Consider the following 23,864-nt stretch of genomic DNA (forward strand, 5'->3'; position numbering starts at 1 on the left):
ATCTGCCATGAATGTTTTCGTTGTGGTTCCTGTATTGTAAGGGCTTGGATAAGATGGCCCTTTGGGGTCCCACCCAACACTACAATTCCATGATTCTATGGTTTTAATGCCTCCCCCCCTTGAGATTCTTGGATAATCAACTTATTCACAGTAAAACAATGCAAAATACAGATGTTGGAACCAATGGACTTTCTCACATTCCAGGTTCACCTGATACTAAGTGCCACCAGAGGTGGACCCCAAAATGGTGTTCTTCTCCCTGGCAGGGAAGAAGTGGTGATGGAAGGTTTACATAAGGAACAAGGGCAGAGGAAAGATCAATACGGTGTATCCGGATCTGATGCCCTGGGGGATCCTGCTGACTGAGACAGTCACCTCAGGCTTCCTGGCTGGGTTTGGCTATTGGTAGCGAAAGGGGGCTGGGCCCACAGGCAGAAGCCAGAGAGACGTCTGACCCTCTCCCCATCACCCCCAGGAAGAAGTGCTGAATGTAGCAGGGGCTCCTTGGGGGTGGCCCCGAAAGAAACCCTGCTCAGCCAGTAGGGGGCGCAGACGAGCATGCCAGCTCGCCCCCCCAATTCCGTCCGAAACGGGCACGGAGGACGGGAGCTGCCCGTCTCCAAGGGGTGCCTGCGTAGCAGCAGCAGCAGCAGCAGCAGCAGCATCCCACCCCCATCCTGGATCTTACAGGTAGAGTCTCTAGGCGGGCGCGCCAGATGCCCGGGGAATTGCCGCACTGCCCATCGCTTTCGGGGAAGGAAGCGACCAGCGATGGGGAGCCGCAGGGAGGGAGCGAGTCTCCTGCGTCTCCAGGACCTAGCGGCCCCGACGGCAGCTCCGCTTGGCGGACTCCTCCTCCGTCCCCTGGACACCAGGGCTCGGCCTCGCTCGCAAAATGCCCCCGAGATCACCTCCTGAGCGAGCGAGAGGGTCGCCCTCCTGGTGAGGGGCTGGACTAGATGACCATTGGGGGTTCCTTACGTCTCGGCATTTCAGTCCCTCCCAGCGAGGAATGGCAAAACAAGCTGTGAAGACTACGCCGAAATGGCAAAACTGTCCGGAAAGCTCAGGAACCAAGAAGATAAAAACTTAAAGAAAGAATCTGAAGGCAGCCCTGTTTAGGGAAGTTTTAATGACTGATGTTTTAATGTATTTTTAATCTTTGGTTGGAAGCCGCCCAGAGTGGCTGGAGAAATCAGCCAGATGGGCAGGGAATAATTAATTAATTAATTAATTAATTAATTAATTAATATTATTCTTATTGTTATTTTAATTTCACTTGTAATGTAACACTATGAACAATACGGAAAGATATAAAATTCAGATTATGAAATAATATGCAGCTGAGAATGTTGACAATAGGCAATAATAGGCAACGCAGCCGGACGAGCAGCGGCAGGGAATTCCCTTCCTGGTCACGTGCCCGCCCGGAGGGCTTCCCCGGTATCCCCCCTCTACCGCGCACGCGCGTCCGAGGCGGCGGCACCTCCCACCCACGTGGGCGGGCCTGCCGCGCGGGCAGCTCTTGCCGACGTGTCCTTCTGCCCGCGTGACCCGGAAGTCCCTCCTCCTTCCCGCTCTTCCCCCCTCCCTCCCTCCTTCCTTCCGCGACGTCGCGGGTTTGAATACGCTCCCCTTTCCCTCCCTGGCCGCCTCTCGCAGCGTCGATTGGCCGGCCCGGCTGCGAGGGGGCGGGTCCGGGTCCACGGGGGCGCCCGCCCATTGGCCCTCCTCTCGAGGGCTGGGCGGGGCCGGGGCCCGCGTGGGTGCTGCGCGTGCGCGAGGGGGCGGGGACGGAGGAGGGCTATAAACTTCGCGCCCCGCCCTTCGCCCCGCCCCTTCCGCCGCTCCGTCCGCGCCGCGTCCCTCGCAGAGAGAGCGAACGAGAGAGACACCTCCCCCCCGATAGAGACCCCTCGGAGAGACCCCTCGGGATGGCCTCCTCCTCCGGAAGCAGCAGCAGCGCCGCCGCCGCCTCGGGCGCCGCCAGCCCCGCCCTGCAGAGAGGCATCGTCAAGATGGTAAAGGGCTCCTCTGAGCATGGGCAGAGCGCCGAGGCCCCTTCCCTGGCGGCTTCTCCGGGGCTGACCCCCTTCGGCTCTCCGGGGGGCAGCGGGGCCGCCTCCCCGCCATGGAGTCAGGGAGGGAGGGTCCCCATGGCCCCCCTTCGCCAGACCTCCCTCTCCTCTCCTCTTTCCCCAGCTGGTTGGAGGGGAATCTAGCCTGGGACCCTCCTCCGGAGCCCTTTTCCCGGGGCGGGGGCTTGGGGGGGGAGGGCGGGAGGGGTCGCAGAACCGAAGAGTTGGGAGGGGGACCCCCAGGGGTCGTCCAGACCAACCCCGTGCAATGCGGGAAGCGCCGCTGAAGCATCCCCGGCAGGTCCGCTGAAACCCCCGCCAAACAGCCCATGAGGAGCAACAGCTGGATTGGGACCACGTGGGGGTTTGGGTGGGTGAGAGGCCAGAGAGGCCAACCAGGTGCCCCTGGCGGAAGGCCTTCGGTTCCCCCAGAGACCCCCCTGTCTCTCCTGGGGGAGGTGGGCATGTGCCCCCCAGGACTAGTAGCCCCAGGAGGACCCTTTCCTCTCCCCGGTGCAATTGCAGCATTCCTGAGCTGCTTCTTAGCTTGGGTCTTTGGAGAGCACGTTCCTACAGGAGAGTCGATCAGATGCCTTCATTTTGAGGATAAGGAAGAAGAGGAGTCCCTGACGCCAGGCATGGGTCTCTTGTTTTGTTGCACGTGATGCAGCCAGGAAGGGCACGGCTGAGTCTCATACACGTTGCAGGCAGAAGGCCTTGGGTCCAGGCCGGAACTTCTGCCCTAGAGCTGGGAAAGAGCCTTGTCTGTGGGCAGGGGCATCCCATGTAGCCCCCTCCATAGGTTGCGGGACTACAGCTCTGGGCCCTGACCGTTGGCCATGCTGGTTGAGCCTTTTGGCTGGGCTCTAGTAACATCTGGAGAGTGTTGCTCTAGATAGCCCAGTGGTCTGGCTTCCGGTGACCTCCAGAAAACGCCCCCATGATAACTTAGGGGAGCCTTGGAACCCGCTTTGGATTGCAAAGGAAATCCAGGCTCACCCTTTGCTTTCTGGAAGGAGTGTGTGTGTGTGTGTCTCTGTGTGTTGTATCTTTTTCAAGAAGGGCAAGACGCAAACTTGACGAAGTTGTGCAGTCGGGCAAGCCTGGAAGGGCAGTCTCATGGGGTGGGTTTGGAGGGCGGTCTGCCCCCTTGCAGCTCTCTCCGGCCATCTGCAGAAAGTTGACTTGCTTCCGGGAACCCACATTGTCCAGGGTGCTGTCAGCGCATGTGGCAGCTTGGACATGTGTCGTGGGTGCTTGGTCCGGCTGTGTCTGCCATGCTGCCCCTTGGTGCTCTGGCATCTGGTGTGTGTCCTCCCCTGTCTTGGGGGCAGCATTTTGCTGCAGATCCGCTGTGCCAGGTGCTGGCTGTGCCAGGTCTAAGCTGGAATTTGCAAATGCCTCTAGAAATTCAGCAGCAGAAGTTGCTTGTAATAAACCTGAGGCATGCTAGGGTGGCCGGACGTGTAACGTTGCGACCTGGAGACAGGAAGTGGCCTTACCAGTTGAACAGAGGATGTTCAGGTGCCTCTAAATCAGTGTTTCTCAACCAGTGTGCCTCCAGATGTTTTGGGACTACAACTCCCATCATTCCTGACCACTGGTCTTGCTAGCTAGGGATGATGGGAGTTGTAGTCCCAAAACATCTGGAGGCACACTGGTTGGGAAACACTGCTCTAAATAGCAGGGCTCTGGAGCCTGAGAGCAGCTGGTTCCTTTCCCTATCCCGAAACAAGTGCCCTGTGGGTCACAAGTGTCACCCCACCCCACTGCGATGTGTTAGCCACGCCACATGAAAGAGTTCTGCAATTTAAATGCTTCCCTTGGAGCAGGCAGGGACGGAAGCACTCGCTGAGTAGCTTTGGGAACCAGTTTAGTTTGGTTTCCGGAGTCTTCTGGGCATCCTGCACTGGCGCATCTCTGCCCCACGGTGAGAAGATCAGTGGGGCTGGTGTGCCGAGGTCCTGGGGCAGCTAGCGAGAATTCCCCCCAGCAGTGCAAGCAGGGGGTGCGCCTGTGGGGCGGGGGGCAGTTCAGCTTTGCAGATCCCCCGGGGTGCAGGCGTAGTTCTGATCTGCCCTGCAGCAACTCTGTGAGGAGACAAGGGGGCAACACTCTCCCTGTATGTTCCTCCCGTCCTCACTTCCGCAAAGGGTGGCCGGGATGCCAGGCTCACTTTCTGCTGGTCACAGCCTGTAACCATTCCGGCAGGGCTTGTATAGCATCGTTCTTATTTCATTCGGCTCTCATTTATATTTTTTTGCAACAGCGCTTTAACGGCAAAACGCAGCACCGTGTGACCCAGACGTTACTTGGTTGTTCTGTGGCTAATGGCCGCTTTGGCAAGTTCCCTGGGGCTGGTGTGAGGGGGCTGCCCCCTGGGAAGGATAGGGGGAGGTTCCCCATAGGCACTTCCGTCTTCAGTCTCTCACAGGCGCCCCTATGGTACACAGTCGTACCTCGGCTCCTGAATGCCTTGGGAGTCAAACGTTCCAGCTCCTAAATGATTGAAAACCAGAACTTTCCCAAACTTTTTTTGGAAGCCAAAAGTGCAGCTTCTGTTACTGTTTCCGGTGCGCCTGTGCAATTGGAAACCGTGCCTTGGTTTCTGAATGTTTCAGAAGTCGAATGGACTTCCGGAACGGCTTCTGTTCGACTTCCGAGGTACAACTGTATTTATTTGCTCACTTTATTTATTTTATTCATTGCATTTACAATCCACTCCCCCCCCCAGCTCCAGGGGGCCTCTCTGGTTCTCCCCCTCCTTGTTTAGCACCCACAACAGCAACCCTGAGAGGTAGGTTAGGTGGAGAAGCAGTGGCTGGGCCAGCATCACCCAGTGAGGTTCATGGCTGCGTGGGGATTTGATCCCTGGTATCTTCCAGGTGCTAGAAAGACTTTCTAACCCAGGCACCCCCAAACTTCAGCCCTCCATATGTTTTGGACTACAATTCCCATCTTCCCCGACCAGTGGTCCTCTTAGCTAGGGATCATGGGAGTTGTAGGCCAAAACATCTGGAAGGCCGCAGTTTGGGGATGCCTGCTCTAACCACTGAACTGAACTGCATCTCTGTAAGCGAGGTGGAGTTCCCTTTGCCAGGAGGAGGAAGTGATCCTCGCCCTCTCTTCCATCTGAGAGCAGCACCTTCTTCCTGGGAGAATGGGCCCCGCTGGTGGAATCAGCTGTCAGGTCCTTTCTGCAGGGAAAGCCTGGGCTCTGGCAGGCAGCCTTTTAAACAAGAGGCATGTAACCCAGCGTCTCAGTGGGGGGTGGGCCTGGTCAGGTAGGAACTCTCCTCTCAAGGCTGGTGGTGATTTTTTTACAGAGGTGGCATCAGCTTGCTAAACTTGAGAAGGGGTGAAAAATTTGGGGTGGAGGAAAGACCGAAGAAGCGTTGACTGAAGGGGTAGCAGAGGATTTTGGGGGCCGCAGCATCCTCTGACCGGCAGCTGTATTTGAGTGTAGTTCCAGTTGCGGGGGGGGGGGGAGCTTTTTCTCCGCTGCCTTCTGTGGACCAAGTCGGAGAGGTGAGCAGGGCTGGTTTCTGCCTGGGTGCGAGGGGGCGACATCTTGTGCCGTGAAGCCCCAACAATTGCCTGTCTGTTGACATGCAGCCTCTTGGGGACTTTGGAAGGCGGTCGGCTGATCAGGGAGCTTGGCTGAAACGGCCTTGGGAGTCCAATGGGCGCCATGAGGGAGCCTGCCCGGTGCCCTTTGCGCAGGATGGTGCTCCCACGGATCTCGCCCTTGGCTTTCTCGGGCAAGCGGCCAAGAGTGGGGTGGTCCTTGAGCCTGTCGTGGGAACTAGATTAAGAGTAATTACAGCTCCAGTCCTCGGCGGTTCTTGGGTGTATCGAGTGGAACGAGCTCTGTTGAAAGAATCTCTTTCCAATTGATTATTTTGTCAATTTGCTTCTCCGCTTGGAGTTTAATGCTTCGGCGTTTGCGCAGAGTGTTTTAATAGACTGAGGCATCATCGCCTGCTACGTTTGAGGGCTGGCAATTCGGGTGAAAGGAGTTGAGGGGAGGAGGCAGCGCCCAAGGAAACCCCCGACTGCTGCGGCCTTCCTGCCGCTGGGCTTGCACCTCCGTGGCCTTTGGAGCAGGTGGGGGGGAAGAGGGTGCTCGGAACAGGGAGGCAAGCCAGGGTCCCAATTCTTGCTGCTGGTCCTGAGCCCGGCTGCTCGAAATTGTTGCCTGGAGAAGGAGGCCGGAGAAGCCACTGCAGGTGACTCTAGCCTGTTCCCCCTCCCTCCTCCATCAAAGCCCCCATGTCTTTGCCTGCCTTGACTGGTGGAAAGGCCAGAGGGACACCTGGAGATCTGGATATGTGCATCTTAGCATCCTGCCAGGCAGGCACCACAGAGAGGATCCCAAGTCAGAGGATATTTGTCCCCTGGTAGCTCCTCTCTGGGCTTCCATGAGTAGCTGCAGCCAGGAAACAGATCCTGATCTCCATTTGTTACTTCTAAGAAAGGCAGCCACTGGCGGTGACCATGGGCCACGTGTTGAGGAGCCTGGGGAGGGGGGGGGTTCCATAATTTCTAGTGCACAGCTTTTTATTTGCTGCTTTCAGCCAGGGCCTCGGAGCCTTTCTTGGGAGCGCGTCCCCACCTGCCTTGCAGGGTCAGCGTAGCTGCAGCTTCCGTTGCTGCCCTGCGGCCAAGAGGAGGCCTCCCTTGTGGCCCAGTGAGCTGCCTGGACCCTGAACCTTGGCAGGAGGAATCGCCCGGGCATGGCCTTGCCTCTCGCGTGCCTGTGCAGAGGGGAAATCTCCCCTGTGGGGCAGGCAGTGGGAGGGCTTGACCTGCTGGGTCCCAGGGAAGGGGGGGCTGCGTGCAGAAGGAGGGGCCTCTTGGACGCTGCTGTGGCTGAACCAAGGGAAGTCCCGCCTCTGGGGCTTGGGGGGGGGTAACGTAAGGTTACCAGATTTTTTTCAATGAATCCGGGGACACACTTCAGCTTCAATGGATTTTGTATGGGGACTGATTTGTAAATCCAGGGACTGTCCCCGGGAAATGGGGACATCTGGTAACCTTAGGATAACATTGATCGGCTGCTGCTTTGCCAATGGGTGTCTGAAGTTGTAAGGAATCATGCTGAAAGCTTTTTTTAAAAAAAGCTTAATAGTAGTACAGTTGTAGCTTGGAAGTCGAACGGAATCAGTTGCGCAAGTCCGTTCGACTTTCAAAACGTTCAGAAACCAAAGCGTGACTTCTGATTGGCTGCAGGAAGCTCCAGCAGCCAATCTGAAGCCACACAAGCCCCTTCGGACATTCAGCTTCCAAAAAGAGTTCGCAAACTGGAACAGTCACTTCCAGGTTTGCAGTGTTTGGGAGCCAAAATATCTGAGTACTAAGGCATTTGGGGTCCAAGGTATGATTGTATTAGTTGTAGTAATAATAATGATAGTAATAATAATAATAATGGTAATAATAATAATTTGTTACCAGTGCTTCACCCCAAGGTCCCAGGGTAGGATAGAACGCTTTAAAACAACTGCCAACCATAAAATGAGGTGGGTCCTAAGAGCATAAACCTCCAATTGCAAAATATGTCAGGGGGCAAAGAGATGTCCGGCAGCTGTGCAGTTAAGGCTCCAGATGCACCTCCGTGGGAGGGGCTGCCACGGAGAAGGCTCCGTCCTCCTAGGATGCCACTCCCCTTGAGCCCCTGAAGATGGAGGGACTCCCAAGAGAACCCCCAGGAGTTTCCTCAGGGAAGAAGGTAGCCATTTGGGTATCTGGGGCTGGAGTCGTCTAGGGCTTTAAACACGAACCCCTTGGCTTGGGCCTGGGAATGAACTGGCAACCAGGGCAGCTCAGCGTCACTTTTTGCAGCTCCATTTTACCTTCAGGCGGATTGTGAACGGCTGCAGTTTGTGAACGGCTGCGAGCGCTTTGATTTCTTCTTTAGGATGCGATTTTGCTCCTTTGTGAATGGTCTTACTCTTTTCTGATCTGCCTTGACTGCCCAACGGTGTGAGCGAATGGCAGAAAGGCAGCATAGAAAATTCACATAGCCCATCCTCAACGTAACCAGCTGTTGGTTGGCTTGGGCGGTGGCCGGCATGCTTGAAAAGTGGCTGGGCAAAATTCATGGGCAGGAAGGAGCCCTAGGCGAGCGAGCGCCCCGTGAGTAAAATGGGATCTTGCACATTCAGGCGCAGTGCCCAGGTGCTGGCAGGGTGCCATTGAGGGTGGCAACAGCTGAGGAGGAGAAGGGCCCCTTGCCTTCAGGCTACCTGGGCACACCTGTGTGAAGCCTGACTCCTCTGATCCAGCATTGCTCCTCTGACGCTCACGCCTGCCTGCTCAGCCAATGTCACTGTTATTATGAATTCCACCTGCCTCCCACCTTACCTCCAAGACCCTCAACGTGGCTTACCTGGTCCTTCCCATTTAATCCCCAAACCCCCAGTCAGTTTCCCAGCCGAGTGGGCATTTGATCCCTGGTCTCCTATTCTGACGCTGCTCACTTTGGGGTTTGTTAGATGGTGCTTCTGATGCCCCCGCCTTCTTCCCTCCCAGGTTCTCTCTGGCTGTGCCATCATAGTTCGTGGCCAGCCTCGTGGAGGACCGCCTCCCGAGAAGCAGATCAACCTCAGCAACATCCGGGCTGGGAACCTGGCACGCCGGGCAGCTGCGGGGCAGCCGGAGGGCAAGGACACGCCAGACGAGGTAGGTCGGGGGGGGGGGGAGAGAGCTGGGGGGAAGCTCTGGTCATGGAGGCAACTGAGGGCCTGATGTAGGGGGCTAAATGTCAGTGAGCCAGTGTGGTGTAGTGGTTAAGAGCGGCAGACTCGTAATCTGGGGAACCGGGTTCGCGTCTCCGCTCCTCCACATGCAGCTGCTGGGTGACCTTGGGCTAGTCACACTTCCAGGGCCATCTCAAGCATGTCGGGGGCCCTGGCGCCGTGGTGCGGAGATCGCTCCGGTGCCCCTGCCCCGTTTCTTGCCACGGCTGGAGGGCTGCTGTGCAGCTCTGCCACACGGGACCCCCCTGCCGGCCCCGCGCCACCCAGCCTACCCCTATAGCCGGCCCTGCACACTTCTCTGAAGTTTCTCAGCCCCACCCACCTCACAGAGTGTCTGTTGTGGGTGAGGAAGGGAAAGGAGAATGTTAGCCGCTTTGAGACTCCTTCGGGGAGTGATAAAGCGGGATATCAAATCCAAACTCTTCTTCTTCTTCTTCTTCTTCTTCTTCTTCTTCTTCTTCTTCTTCTTCTTCTTCTTCTTCTTCTTCTTCTTCTTCTTCTTCTTCTTCTGCCAGGACCTTTTTACCCACACAGATTTCCCTGCTGTGGAGGTGCCCAAGAGGGGGAGGCTGTGGGCACAGGGTGCGACCCACATAATCAAAGGGAGGGCTGGGCAGCCTGCTGTCTTCCCCTTCGTGGTCCAGAGGGGCCAGGGCTAGGGAAGCCGAGGGTCTTGGTGCCCATTGGCCTTCCTGGGTGGGGAGTTGGCATCCAGCAGTAGCCCCCCCCCTTGCAATGCAGGAGACGCAACTGAAGAATCCCTGGCCACTGGGTGTCTTCACCCAAAGGAAGGCTTGTGGGAGGGGATGGGTGCAGGGGTACTGAAGGAGGGTGCCCAAACTGTGTGATTGGTCCGTTCTGATGTTTTGCTAAAGGGAAGGGGCAGACTCGCAGCAAACCAGCCTGCCCCTTCTCCCAGCCTCTGCGGACGCAGAACCCACAGCAAGGAGACGGCATGTCTGCCCCCCAAGCCAGTGGGGATCCATTCTTTATACACAAAGCAGGATCCTTTCGCCAGGGCTTCCGGTGGCTTCAGCTGCCCAGGTGAGGGCAGAGGTGGCAAATGCCCAAATCCTGCAGATAAGCTCCCCTTTCTGGGCTCACAGATAAGGATGGCATCAAAGTCGTCCAATTAGCTTACATCATAGCAAGCGGATTTAAGCATAAATGAGCTCATTGCTGCAACAGCTGCCAGTTCATTCTGGGGTTATCTGGACTGCCAAGATGGCTCTTGCAGAGCTTCCGGAACAGCCCACCAGAGATGCGCCCCCCCCCACCTCGTGTTTTAAAAACAGAATACAGTGGTACCTCACAAGACGAATGCCCTGCAAGACGGATTTTTCGCAAGACGACTGTGTTTTGCGATCTGATGGTGATCTGATGGTGACTCGCAAGATGAATTCATTTTGTGAAATATTCGTCTTGCGAATTGTGGTTTCCCATAGGAATGCATTGAAATTTAATTAATGCGTTCCTATGGGCAAAAAAGAAAAAAAAGAAAAAAGAAATTTCAATGCATTCCTATGGGAAACCACAATTCGCAAGACAAATTTTTTGTAAAACAAATTGACTCGTGGAACGAATTAAATTCGTCTTGCGAGACACCACTGCATTTATAAGACGGGGGATGGGGGGATGGGGATGGGGACGGATGGTTCATACATTCCCTCTCTCCCCTACACCAGTGGCCTGGTTTGCACCCAGCGCTCAACCAGGACTTGTGTGGCAGCCAAATTATGTAGGGCCTTAGGGTCATTCCTGGTCCTTTCAGGCACACTATTGGTTGCTATTCCACTTCTTGCCACCAGTCGGCGACGTTTGGCAGGAAATGGCCTGCATGTGAGTTCTCTGCCCCCCCTCCATCACTCCCCCCCCTAGTTGCCCATCTTCTGAGGTCAAGGCCTGAGGTTGACCCTTCCTTCCTGGGGGTGGGCAGGGGGGGGCATGGGGGTGGCCTCACCTGTGGGAACAGCCCTGCTTGAGGAATTTCTCTCTTACCTTGTATCTTTATATTGTGAACCACCCTGAGATCTACGGATGAAATAATAATAATAAGAATAAGAATAAGAATAAGAATAAGAATAAGAATAAATGAAAATCCCCTCTCTAGAGAAGTTCATCCGGCCCCAAGGGGTTTCCATTCTCCCACGCACTGGATGTTTTATCCATCATTTATCATCAACCGTCGGTATATACCACTTAATATGCAAATTTCCTAAGGAGCTTATATGAAGCACTTTTAAGAGTTGTTTCTGGCCGTGGAGTTTTTTAAAAAATTCTGTGTTACATGGGTGGTTCTTAATTGTTATTTTTGCAAGCTGACGGGTGAGTTTCTGAAAGTGAGGAGTCAACCTTGAAACAACAAGGGGGCTGGGAGTGTGTGTGTGTGTGGGGGGGATGTGGGGCTGAGCGGCTCCTGTTCCTGACCAGCAACCTCCTTCTTCCTCAGCCCTGGGGGTTCCCAGCCCGCGAATTCCTGCGGAAGAAGCTCATCGGGAAAGAGGTTTGCTTCACGGTGGAATACAAGACGCCCCAAGGCCGGGAGTACGGGATGTTGTACCTGGGGAAAGGTGAGAGGATTGCCCCACACTTGGAGGGCAAATGCCCACAGCCCAGTCTGCCCCTCCTGCAGAGGATCCTTCTGTTCTCCTGTGAGCTCTGAGGTTCATCAGCCAAGTGGGGGGTGAGCGGAGGCTGAGCCTATTCTGAGTTCTTCAGCTCCCAAAGCCATCAAAAAAAGAGCTTGGTAGTCATGTGTTGGCACTGGCAGGCCTGGGGGCAAAAAAGGAGGCCTCCTTGGAAAACAAGAGGGAGCTGTCCTCTGGGGGGGGGGGATTGGCAAAGGGAAAACACAGCTGGAAATCTTAAGTGCTGGAACGTGGCAGGGTTGGCCAAGGTGGTGGTCCAATTTAACCCAGCTCACACAACTCTCTGTGCAATTATGTAGAACTCACCAAAAGACCCAATAGAAAAATAAGACATTTAAATTCCGTTTCTTTAAATATAGCTTTTACATAATGTGTGCAATACCAAAATCATGTCCAAGTGTCTCAAAGCCAAAAGTAGACAACTTTGGGAAGTTCTATAAACTACAAGATAAACTACAAGATAAACTACAACTATAAACTACAAGAAAGAAGATTCCACCTAAACATTAGGAAGAACTTCCTGACAGTAAGAGCTGTTCAACAGTGGAATTTGCCGCCAAGGAGTGTGGTGGAGTCTCCTTCTTCGGAGGTCTTTAAGCAGAGGCTTGACAGCCATATGTCAAGAATGCTTTGATGGTGTTTCCTGCTTGGCGGGGGGTTGGACTGGATGGCCCTTGTGGTCTCTTCCAACTCTATGATTCTATGATTCTATATGATAATATAAAGGGTTGTGGGAGCTGTCTTTCTCTCTTCCTCTGCGGTCCAATTTAGACACATTCAGGGCGAGAATTTGAGCCTCACGCCAGCCTTGATGTGCGAATCCACCGGTGATTTTGAAGCCAAGCGGAGGGGGGGGGGGTCCCCCGCAGGGGCCCTGCCAGTGACCAGGACGGTGCCCTGAGTTCCAAGGGTGCTGACCCCTTTGCCCTGCCCCTTGCCCGCAGTGTTTGCCTAGAGAGCAGACAGGCTTGGGTCGCCTGCTGGCTGTGCGACATGCCAGCCGCCTGCCCCCTTGCTATGGGAGAGCCGGGCAGGAGCTGAAGGGCAGCCAGTTTGGAACAGTGTCCCAGTCTAAAAGATTTTCTCTCCCTTTCTGCCCCCCTGCTTTTGAGTTTTCTGCTCTGGAGCTACTTTCTTTGGGGGCTAGGTTTCTGCAGGAAACAGGCCAACAAACAGCTTATAATGAAGAGGGCTTGTCTAGGCCTGGATTTTCTGCATTTCGGGTGGTGGTGGGGATAGAAATGCAAAATAAAAATTCTCTGCCCAGATGAGGCCTAGCCCCTGTCTCCCCTTCCCATGCCCGTCTCCTGCCCCTCAGCTGTGGGACGTCTCCTTCCTGCCTGCCTTCTCCCCCTATCCTTTGCCTGTCTCTCTCCAGTGCTTTGGGGGGGGGCTGGGGGGGGACTCTGCCCCCCCCCACCCGCTGATTTGTGCATCTCTCTCTGGGCTGCGCGCCAGGCATAAATCTTCAGAGGTGGGCAGCAATGGCGGTATCTCTCCCGCTTGTCTGCTGCCACGTGAAGGATTTTTATGCCACGCTGGCCTCGTTTTGCTGCCGCCTGACAGCCCAGGATTTAGTTGAAGAGGTGGACATTTGCTAATTAACTTCTTCAGCTTTTAAAGAGATCCAGGTTGAAAATGCTGGCTGGGCAGATCTGGGCAGCTGCTCCCCCCTCCCCAACTCTCTGGGCTGGACTGCACCGCTGGTTTGGGCGCGAGAGGCAGGCCCGGGACTGGGAGTGCATTTGCCAAGGGGGTGGGTGGGTTTGAGGTCGGGTGATGCTGGAGGGGTCCCAGGCAGCCCCCTCCCCCCGGCTTGACAGAGCCTCTGGATTCCTGGCCTTGGGCTGAACTTGAGCGACTTGGGCTCTGCCTGCCTGGCTGCCTCCTGAGATGCTCCTGCTTGGGGCAGAGGACAGCTTGGGGCAGCCCAGGATCCCTTTGCTCCTCCCCCCCAGTGGGTGCCCCCTCTGCCTCTGGGTGCTTCCTTGCCCTCTGCCTTCCAAAGCCCATGGAAGCTTTTTCGTGACCTCTACAGTTAATAATAATAATAATAATAATAATAATAATACAGTCATACCTCGGGTTATGAATGCTGCGGGTTGCGTATTTTCGGGTTGCGGACCGCTCCGAACTGGCACGGGTCACTTCCAGGTTTCAGCGCGTGCGCAAGAGCACAAAATGACATTACAGCGCCAAATCGCATCACGCACGTGCGCAGACGCAGTGCTTCAGGCCACGAACGCTGCTGGTTGCGAATGTGCCTCCCGCACGGATTACGTTTGCAACCGGAGGTATGACTGTAATTTATTATTTATTATTTATACTCCGCCTGTGAGGGACAGGGGATATCGCGAAGTCCCTCCCCTCCTGAGTTCAAGCCCATCACCGACCACAGGGGAAAGCAGAGGGAGCTCCGATTCCAGTGGGGAAGCAGGAAGTCGGGTCCGAGGCTCAGGCAAGGTAGCGGAGCCAGGGTCCCAGGTGGGACAGGAAGGGGCAAGTAAGGGGGGGAGACCCATCCCCCCAACAGTCATATGGACCAGACTAAGGAGGAACTTCATAATTTACGCCAAGGAAATATGACAGTTCGCGCATATTGGGCGAAATTCACCATGCTGGTGCACAGACTGGGGTGGGAACTTGAGTCGCCTCCTATGCAAGCGGCGTTCTACTTGGGTTTGCACGAGGAGGTGAAGGATGAGCTCTCGAGAGGTCCAAAGCCCAGTACTATGGATCAGCTGAGCAAAGCGGCTCTGGCGGTGGGGGTGAGACAGGAGTCCCGGTGGAGCGACAAGCAACGCGCGCAAAGCGGGCTTGGTTCCCACGGTCGCAGGAGAAGCCACTCCCCCAACAACCCTTTCAAGCCACGCCTGGGGCCAGCCAGGACCAGGAGCCCATGCAGATTGATAGCGCGCGCGCGCAGGCTTTTCAAACCCCAGCGGCGCCAAGACGCAAGGAGGGAAGGGGCGGGAATTGCTTTCTCTGCAACTCCCCCCAGCATCTCGTCAGAGACTGCCCACATCGCAGGGAGTGGCAAGGAAAGGCGGGAACGGTGGTGCCCTCCCCCACTGACGCAGCACCACAGCAGGGAAACGGGAAAGCCTGGCTGCAGGAGACAAGGGGCAGCAGCCAGGCACAGTCAGCAGACAACAGCCCCAGCCCGCCCACCCGCACAGAGAGGAGCAGAGCCAGCCCACCCCTCCCAGAGCAGGAGTGGTTCTAGAAGTCACGCTAACGCTCCCAAATGGCTATCCCCTGACGGTCCTCGCCTTAATTGACAGTGGTACCTCAGCCAACTTCTTCTCGAGAAACTTTGCAGAAGAGCACCAGATCCAGCTTCTGCAGCTGGATTTTCCTCTGCACGTGGCAACCATTGACGGCAGAGAGTTGCTGGGAGGGGCCATCACACATCAAACCCCCCCCATGAGAATGACGGTGGGAAGGCACTCAGAGACACTGGCGTTCAACGTCACCACCATCTCAGACCCCCCCATCGTCTTGGGCATGAGCTGGCTGGCGCGCCACGACCCCTCCATCAGTTGGCACCAGAGATGCATCACGTTTGGGTCGGACTTTTGTCTGGAACATTGCATGCAGCACCAACCAGGGGAGGGGCCTCCGATAGCCACGGTGGCCACTATGCATGTCAAAGGGGGTGAGGCGATACCCAAGCCGTACTGGGACCTGCAGGAGGTCTTCAGCGAAGCGGAGTCCGACCACCTACCCCCGCACAGGCTTTTTGACTGCCAGATCAACCTGGTGCCAGGGGCGACGATACCCCCAGCCAAGCTGTACGCCATGTCAGACCAGGAACTGGAGGATCTGCGCGCTTTCATCGACAAGAACCTCAAGCGGGGGTTCATCAGGGAAAGCAAGGCAGCAGGGGGCAGCCCGGTCTTCTGGGTGGACAAGAAAGACACGCAACAGCGCCGTCTTGTGGTGGATTTTAGACGGCTGAATTCAGTGACAGAGCCGGTGGCTTTCCCCATGCCCAGAGTGGACGATCTCCTGACAGCGGCACGCAGGGGCAAGATTTTCACCAAGCTGGACCTACGGGGGGCGTACAACTTGATCAGGATCCGGGAAGGCGATGAATGGAAAACCACGATGTTCACGCCTCTGGGCTCTTTTGAATATCTGGTGATGCCCTTCGGGTTGCAAGGGGGCTCAGCATGCTTCCAGGCCTTCATGCACCACGTCCTGGGGTCCCTCCTTTTCAAGAACTGCTTGGTCTTCCTGGATGACATCCTTATCTATTCCAATGACCCAGTGCAGCATGTGAAAGATGTCAGGGAGGTGTTGCAGCGCCTGAAGGAGAACCACCTGTATGTGAAGCTGGAGAAGTGCAAGTTTCACACCAAAGAGGTGGACTTCCTGGGCTACAAGCTGTCAGACAAGGGGCTGGCGATGGACAAGGACAAGGTGCAGGCCATCCTGGACTGGCACAGCCCCAGGACGCGCAAAGATGCCCAACGCCTACTAGGCTTCGCCAACTTCTACAGGAAGTTCATCAAGAATTTCTCTCGCGTTACGGCTCCCATCACTGACTGCCTGAGAGGCAAGCAGAAGTTCAGGTGGACACCAGAGGCGCAAGCAGCGTTCGAAAGCCTCAAGAGGGTGTTCGCCTCAGACCAGAACCTGTTCCACGTGGTTCAGGACGCGCCCCTACGCGTTGAGACAGATGCTTCTGATAAAGCTGTGGGCGCCATTTTGTTGCAACTGGACGCCAACAGAGAGTGGAGACCCTGTGCCTTCTTCTCCAGGAAGTTGACCCAGCCAGAGCGCAACTACACGGTGTTTGATAAGGAACTTCTTGCGATCCACGCGGCGTTCAAGCATTGGAGACACTTCCTGGTGGGCGCCAAGCACCCCATCCAGGTGTGCACAGACCACAAGAACCTGGAGTTCTGGAGAACTGCCAGGGTGCTCAACCAGCGGCAGATACGGTGGGCAGAGTTCTTCTCAAACTTCAACTTCTCCATCCACTACATCCCGGGAGAGCAGAATGTCAGGGCGGATGCCCTCTCCCGCAAGCCAGAGTACATGGAGGAGGAGGCGCCACCAGCACCCAGGCACATTTTCCCCCCGTCAGCATGGTCCTGCGGAGCAGCAGTGGTGAGCGAGGCAGAACTCACAGCACTGACGGCAGCGGATGAATTTGCCAACCGCATCTTCAGAGAACTGAGAGGGGGGAGGGAGCAGGCAAAAGACTTTGCAGAACGCAGGGGGCTGCTTTTCTACAAGGGTGCACTGTACCTGCCCACCACCCAGCTTCGACGTACGGTCCTCAAGCAGATGCACGACAACCCAACGGCGGGTCATTTTGGAAGGGACAAAACCGCTCACCTAGTCATGAGACACTTCTGGTGGCCAGGGGTGCGGGAAGATGTTCGAGACTATGTACGGGGCTGTGACACCTGCCAGCGGGCAAAGGTGGTCAGAGCAGCGCCACCAGGATTGCTGGAGCCCTTAGCCACACCACACAGGCCGTGGGAAGTGGTGTCCATGGACTTCATCACAGATCTGCCTTCTTCCAGGGGCAAGACCGCAGTGTTGGTGGTGGTGGACCTCATGTCCAAAATGTGCCACTTTATACCGTGTGCCAGGGCGGTCTCGGCAGAAGAGACAGCCAAACTGTTTGTTGACCACGTATTCCGACTGCATGGATTACCTTTAAGGGTTATTTCGGATCGTGGCCGCCAATTTGTTTCCAGGTTCTGGCGGCGGCTCATGAACCTCCTGCAGATGGAGGTCAGCTTGTCGACGGCTAGACACCCGCAGACCAACGGACAGGCGGAGAGGGTCAACGCCATTCTGCAGCAGTAGCTGAGATGCTACGTCAGCCAGCGGCAAACAGACTGGGTGGATCGCCTGCCACTGGCAGAATTTGCCTACAACAATGCGGTGCACGTCTCCACAGGGGTGTCGCCCTTTAAGGCCAATTACGGGCGCGACCTCAGATCTTTCCCAGAGAGGGAGGGGGAGGAGGAGGAGGAGGGCCCACAGGCTGAGGATTGGGCAGAGGAACTGGAGACGGTGCACCAGCAGCTCAGAGAACACTTGGAGAGGGCCAAGGAAGCGTACAAAAAGGGGGCAGATCGCCACAGGCGACAAGGGGAGGTCATCAGGGTGGGGGACAAGGTTTGGTTGTCCTCGGAGGGCCTGCCCACCAGAGGGAGGTGCAAAAAGCTGGCACCCAGACGGCTGGGCCCCTTCACGGTCACGCAACAGGTCAACCCGGTAGCATACAGGCTGGCACTGCCAGAGGAAATGAGGGTGCATCCAGTGTTTCATAGATCGCTGCTGTCGCCGTACAGGGAAAGCAGCAGGCTCCGAGACAGCGAACAAACCCCCGAGGGAGGGGGGGGAGAGGGGAGGCAGGGAGCAACTCAATGAAGCCACGGCCATCCTTGATTCACGGAGAGGGGTGGGGGGCCTGGAGTACCTCATGGCATGGGAGGACGCTCCACCGTCCCAGAATGAATGGGTCCCAGCCACTCAGATACAGGAGGAATTTTTGGTGGAAGAATTTCACGCCCTCTTTCCCCACAGACCCAAGCCCTGGCACATGGAAAGGGAGGGGGAGGAGGAGGAGGCACAGGAGAGCAGCTCACCATGGCGCTGGGAAGCGGAGTTTGAGGAATCTGGAGACGAGGTATGGGTGTCACCGAGATCCACCCAGTCAGAGGCAGAAGCAGATTGGCAGCACATCTTTACCCCCACCAGCTCGGACGCCACGGACTTTTTGGGATTCCAGTCCTCCCAGGCGGAAGGGGGGGGCTCGAAGGACTGGGGGGAGGTGTTCACACCAACGGGCTCGGAAAGCACTGAGTTCTTAGGCTTCCAGTCGTCACCGACAACGGGGGGGGGGGGGGACCTGAGGAGGGGAGAAGGGGAGCTTGGGAGGGGGGTGGATGTGAGGGACAGGGGATATCGCGAAGTCCCTCCCCTCCTGAGTTCAAGCCCATCACCGACCACAGGGGAAAGCAGAGGGAGCTCTGATTCCAGTGGGGAAGCAGGAAGTCGGGTCCGAGGCTCAGGCAAGGTAGCGGAGCCAGGGTCCCAGGTGGGACAGGAAGGGGCAAGTAAGGGGGGGAGACCCATCCCCCCAACTCCGGAATTACGCAGAAAGAGGAGGGGAAAGAGGATGGGGCTTCCAAGGCTTTTGTGTTGGGGAAAGACGTGCCAAAAGTCATTCGGAGGTTCTGATACCGACTGACCACATCACTCCGTGTAAATAGCAATGACTTCAGCACTGTAAATACGCAGCACCAATAAAAGAATAAAATGCAGAGCTGCGTAGCGTCGTTACTCTGAAGTAGCCTACTCCGGCCACTGTGACACCGCCCATCTGGCTGGCCTTCCCCAGACACTCTGGGCGGCTTCCAACAAAATATTAAAATACAATAGTCCGCCAAACCTTAGAAGCTTCCCTAAGCAGGGCTGCCTTCAGGTGTCTTCTAAAAGTCAGATAGTGGTTTATTTCCTTGACATCTGATGGGAGGGCGTTCCACAGGGCGGGTGCTACTACCGAGAAGGCGCTCTGCTTGGTTCCCTGTAACTTGGCTTCTCGCAGCGAGGGAACCGCCAGAAGGCCCTCGGTGCTGGACCTCAGTGTCCGGGCAGAACGATGGGGGTGGAGACGCTCCTTCAGGTATACTGGACCAAGGCCATTTAGGGCTTGAAGTGTCAGCACCAACGCTTTGAATTGTGCTTGGAAAGGTACTGGCAGGGAATCGGGTTGACGTACAAAGAAAAGAATGGCAGCTAAAAATATAGGGAAAACTCCCACAGTCATTAACAATCAATTCAAACTATACACAAATGTATTTAATCTGTTAAAAACATGCAGACAAAAGCAGCATGGCACCAGCCCCCTCACTGAAAGCATTTCTTCTTCTTTTAGTTAAGATTTTTATTTTATTAAAAGCATTTCCACCCACAGTGGCTCTGCCCTGCCTCTGAAGTTGCGTCTGAATCCCACTTTTGCAGGGGAGAGGGCTCTTGTGCCCGCCTGCTGCCTGCAGTTTGGTCACGGAGAGAGCCCCCCGGGGCCTGATCCTGCTGGCCAATTCTTCAGTTCTTGGGCGCTGTGCTGCCTCGCTAACCTGGCTGTCTTTCCTTGGCAGACACAGCTGGGGAGAACATCGCAGAGTCGCTCGTGTCCGAAGGGCTGGCCAGCCGCCGGGAAGGATTGCGTGCCAACAAGTACGTCTCCTCCGCAGGATCTGGGCTTCCCTTTTGACGTGCCCCCTGGGCTGCCGGTTCTCCCTGGCCAACTCTGGGGTGAGGGTGGCTGGGGAGCGAGGCTTCCAAGACAGGCCTTGGGATTCCCATCTCTTTACAAAACAAGCCGCCCACAGCCAGCCTCTTGCCCCCTCCAAGACTGGCAAATGTGGCTGAAGCGTCTCATCGACGAGAGTCCGGGGAGTTAGTCTGGAAGGAGAGGTCTCTTGCAGAAGCCCCTGCGGTTTTGCTTTGCTGGCAAAACAGCCCTGTGCCTTGTTCCAAATCCCCCTTTGTGCCCGGGGACCTTGACTGCTTTCCTCCAAGACCCCATTCTTGAGCTTGGGTGAGGATCAGGGGGTTTGTGCGCTGAATCAGAAGCCCCAAGGGGAGCAGGGGGGGGGTCCGTGGGGGGGCAGCGCTGCCTCGTGGCCCCAGCATCCCCTGGGGTGCATTTTGCCAGGGATGTTGGCTGTGGCCCTGCAGCTCCTGGCAGGTTGGCTGTGCCGCAGCAGGAGGCAAAAGGCAGCCCCCCCCCTTTCAGGCCTGAGCTCTGCCTCGTGCCAAGAAAGAGTGAGAGCGAGAGAGCATGCCTGCGTGTGAGAGAGGGAGTGGGGAGGGCCAAGGGGGCCTGATGGCTCCGCTGATGTGTTCGCGGCCTCGGAAGAACCCCAGAGTATTCTCCGGAGGTCTGCGGAGGCGTCTGAGGCCGCGGAGCCTGGCCTGCTGGGCTGGCTGCCATGCGATTTCCACCGGGGCCTCGGCTCACTTTGCTCATGTTCCGCCTGAACGGGAAGCAAACACTGAGAAGGGGACGCTCTTGCCAAGGCAGGCTGGGTCAGCGGGAATCCCCGCACCGCAGGGCGGGCAGCTGCCAGGGCCCCCGAGGAGCTGGCGAGATGCAACCAGCGCTCGTCCCTGGAATGCTTGCAGTGTGTGTGTGTGTGTGTGTGTGTGTGGGGTGTTTGTGAGGATGGCGCAGCTTAGCAGGCGGAGCTGCCCTTTGATAGCTGCCCAGGGCTGAAAGTCCGGTGGATTAGTTTAACCGTTGCTTGAAGCCATGGGAGGGGAGAACGCTGCTCCTGTGCTCGGATCCTGCTTCCTGCAGGCAAATGTTCAGCCGCTGAGAAGAGGGTGCTGAATTGGATGAGCCATTGGCCGGATCTGGCAGGCTCCTCCTATGCACTATCCTTTCTGATGCGTAGCGCTGTGTTGGCTAACGGAGGTGGCAACGATTCGCCGCAAGGCAAGAGGGCAAAAGTGGTGGTTCTGGTCCGCCAAAGGCCTGGTTGCTCGCTCTGGGTGTGAAGTGCCGTCCCTGAGCCCCTGCCCTCGGTGTCCCGCTCAGGCTTTGAGCCAGAGACTGTCACGGGAGCCCTGCTCCCTTATGTACCCAGTGACAGGGTGAGGCTGGAAGGGCTTGGGACTGAATTGGGGACCCCCTGGTGTCACGGATACATGAGGGTCTGTTGCAGGATAAATCTCTGACCTCCCACCTTTGCGCTGTACATGACTGAGCGGCTGAAATTATTTTCTTTCTCTGGCAATCCCGAGTAAGATTGTCTTCTGTACGCACGGTTTTAACAGCGAGTCCGTAAGTGAGTGTGGAGGCCAATTCTGGACCCACACGTCCTTCCACAGTGGGGACCTTGGTTCCTGGGCGGGAGTTGGTCCCGGTGTAGATTTGCCAAGACATACGTGCACAAAAGCTTCTATTTGGACATTACGTATATAAGAACTGAAGCATTTGTATTGTATTTCCTGTTCTAAACGTTGGCCTTTAATTGCTTCTACTCAATTAGACAATGTGAAAAGAGTCAGGTTTATATGATGTGTAAAGAATTTATATAGTTAAACACAGCCAGTTACGTTGCGGGTATATTTGTTAGTTGAATTTACGTAACTATCGGTTTGACAGTTTTGGGAAACAAAATAATGCCTAGTGAAAATCCAGCCCACCAGAAAATCCAGCTACCCAGTACCGGTAGCTAAGGCAGCAAGGACCAGTCTTAGTGCTTGGCGAAACGAGGGTGTCTAAAGTTGGCAGCAAAAAGGTCCCCTAATTTCCCCCCACTCTGATGACAGTTGGGAGAGCATTCCACCATTATTTTGGTTGTGGTTTTTTTTGGGGGGGCATTGTTAACAGTGCAGATCCTCCGTATGCCCTCCCTGGGAAAGCTCTGCGGGGCTCAGGTGACGACTGTAGGGTTGGGTGGTTTGTCTGACGGCCGGCCTTTCTCTGCCCCCAGTCCAGAGCAGAACAGGCTGGCTGAGCTGGAGGAGCAGGCCAGGATCGCCAAGAAGGGCATGTGGAGCGACGGGACCGGATCCCACACCGTCCGGGACCTGAAGTACACCATTGAGAACCCCCGGCACTTTGTGGACTCCCTGCACCAGAAGCCTGTCAATGGTGAGTCGCCTGGCGGTTTCGGGGCAGGGCTCTGGCCAAGGAGGGAGGGCGGCTGCTGGGGGGGGGGCAGTGCCAGGGCCCTGTGGGCCTGCAGACCTCCCTCTGTCTAAAAAAGAGATTTTACTCTTTTTCCCCAAAAGAAGTTTCTGCAGAATCCTGTGTTGCCAAACAGGATACACATAATAATAATAATAATAATAATAATAATAATAATAATAATAATAATAATAATTTATTATTTATACCCCGCCCATCTGGCTGGGTCTCCCCAGCCACTCTGGGCGGCTTCCAACAGAAAAATAAAATATAGTAATCTATTAAACATTAAAAGCCTCCCTGAACAGGGCTGCCTTCAGATGTCTTCTAAAAGTCTGGTAGTTGTTTTCCTTTTTGACATCTGTTGGGAGGGCGTTCCACAGGGCAGGCGCCACCACCGAGAAGGCCCTCTGCCTAGTTCCCTGCAACTTGGCTTCTGGCAACGAGGGAACCGCCAGAAGGCCCTCGGTGCTGGACTTCAGTGTCTGGGCAGAACGATGGGGGTGGAGACGCTCCCTCAGGAATACTGGACCGAGGCCATTTAGGGCTTTAAAGGTCAGCACCAACACTTTGAATTGCGCTCGGAAATGTACTGGGCACCAATGTAGATCTTTCAAGACCGGTGTTATGTGGTCTCGGCGGCTGCTCCCAGTCATGAGTCTGGCTGCCGCATTCTGGATTAGTTGTAGTTTCCTGGTCACCTTCAAAGGTAGCCCCACGTAGAGCGCATTGCAGTAGTCCAAGCGGGAGATAACCAGAGCATGCACCACTCTGGGGAGACAGTCCGCGGGCAGGTAGGGTCTCATCCTGCGTACCCGATGGAGCTGATAGACAGCTGCCCTGGACACCGAATTGACCTGCGCCTCCATGGACAGCTGTGAGTCCAAAATGACTCCCGGGCTGCACACCTGGTCCTTCAGGGGCACAGTTACCCCATTCAGGACCAGGGAGTCCTCCACACCTGCCCGCCTCCTGTCCCCCACGAACATTACAGAGGGCCTTCTCGGTAGTGGCACCCACCCTGTGGAATGCCCTCCCACCAGAGGTCAAAGAGAACAACAATTACCAGACCTTTAGAACAGCGTTTCTCAACCACTGTTCCGCGGCACACTACTGTGCCGCGAGACGGTGGCTGCTGTGCCGCAACGTGAGGCAACGAGAAGGGCGATTTGCGGCCGCCAATAGGCAGCGCTGACCCGCCGGAAAGGAAGCCGGCCGGGTCAGTCTGGAGGGCGCGAGGGCGCGAAGGGTGTTCCTCCGTCATCTCCTCGCGCTCGCTCCCTGAGCGAGGCAGCGCTTCATGGCCGAGGCCGCCTCCTCGCGCTCTCCCCGCGTGCTCAATGGAGAAGGCAGCGGCGGCAGCGGCGCAGGGCGCCGGGGACTCTGGAGCAGCAGCAGCCGCCCCACCTCGGCGGGCTCCTCGCCGTCCTCCTCCGCCAGCCAGGGAGGGCTCTCGGGCCGCCAAGGAGCAGCGGCGGCGGCGGCTACACCAGCGGGGAGGCTGGAGGGAGGCGGCGGTTGCGGCAGCAGCAGCAGCCCTAGCTCAGCCGCGGCCAGCCCAGGAGGGAGCGGGGGGCTGGCGGCAGGCAGGATGACGGAGGCGGTGCTCGAGGGCTCTCTCAGCAAGTACACCAACCTCATCCTCCCTATTCCTCAGTCCCCCACCCATTCCCAACCCCCAGGATTTGCCCCGTCTTTTAATGGT

The 23,864-nt window shown here is 56.3% G+C and overlaps 1 protein-coding gene across 1 annotated transcript in view; it reads left to right on the plus strand.

Moving 5' to 3' along the window:
- Positions 1-1,829: 1,829 nt before the first annotated feature.
- The window catches only part of SND1 (staphylococcal nuclease and tudor domain containing 1), a 241,695-nt gene continuing 219,660 nt past the window's right edge, over positions 1,830-23,864 (plus strand). The window contains exons 1-5 of the mRNA XM_060279344.1: positions 1,830-2,021; positions 8,610-8,759; positions 11,286-11,406; positions 19,617-19,695; positions 21,963-22,123. Of these exons, the coding sequence (XP_060135327.1) occupies positions 1,935-2,021; positions 8,610-8,759; positions 11,286-11,406; positions 19,617-19,695; positions 21,963-22,123 (598 nt within the window). The 5' untranslated portion in view covers positions 1,830-1,934. The remainder of the gene's footprint in view (positions 2,022-8,609; positions 8,760-11,285; positions 11,407-19,616; positions 19,696-21,962; positions 22,124-23,864) is intronic.

The sequence above is a fragment of the Zootoca vivipara genome, chromosome 10 (genome assembly GCF_963506605.1).
Source record: "Zootoca vivipara chromosome 10, rZooViv1.1, whole genome shotgun sequence".
Lineage (NCBI taxonomy): Eukaryota > Metazoa > Chordata > Lepidosauria > Squamata > Lacertidae > Zootoca > Zootoca vivipara.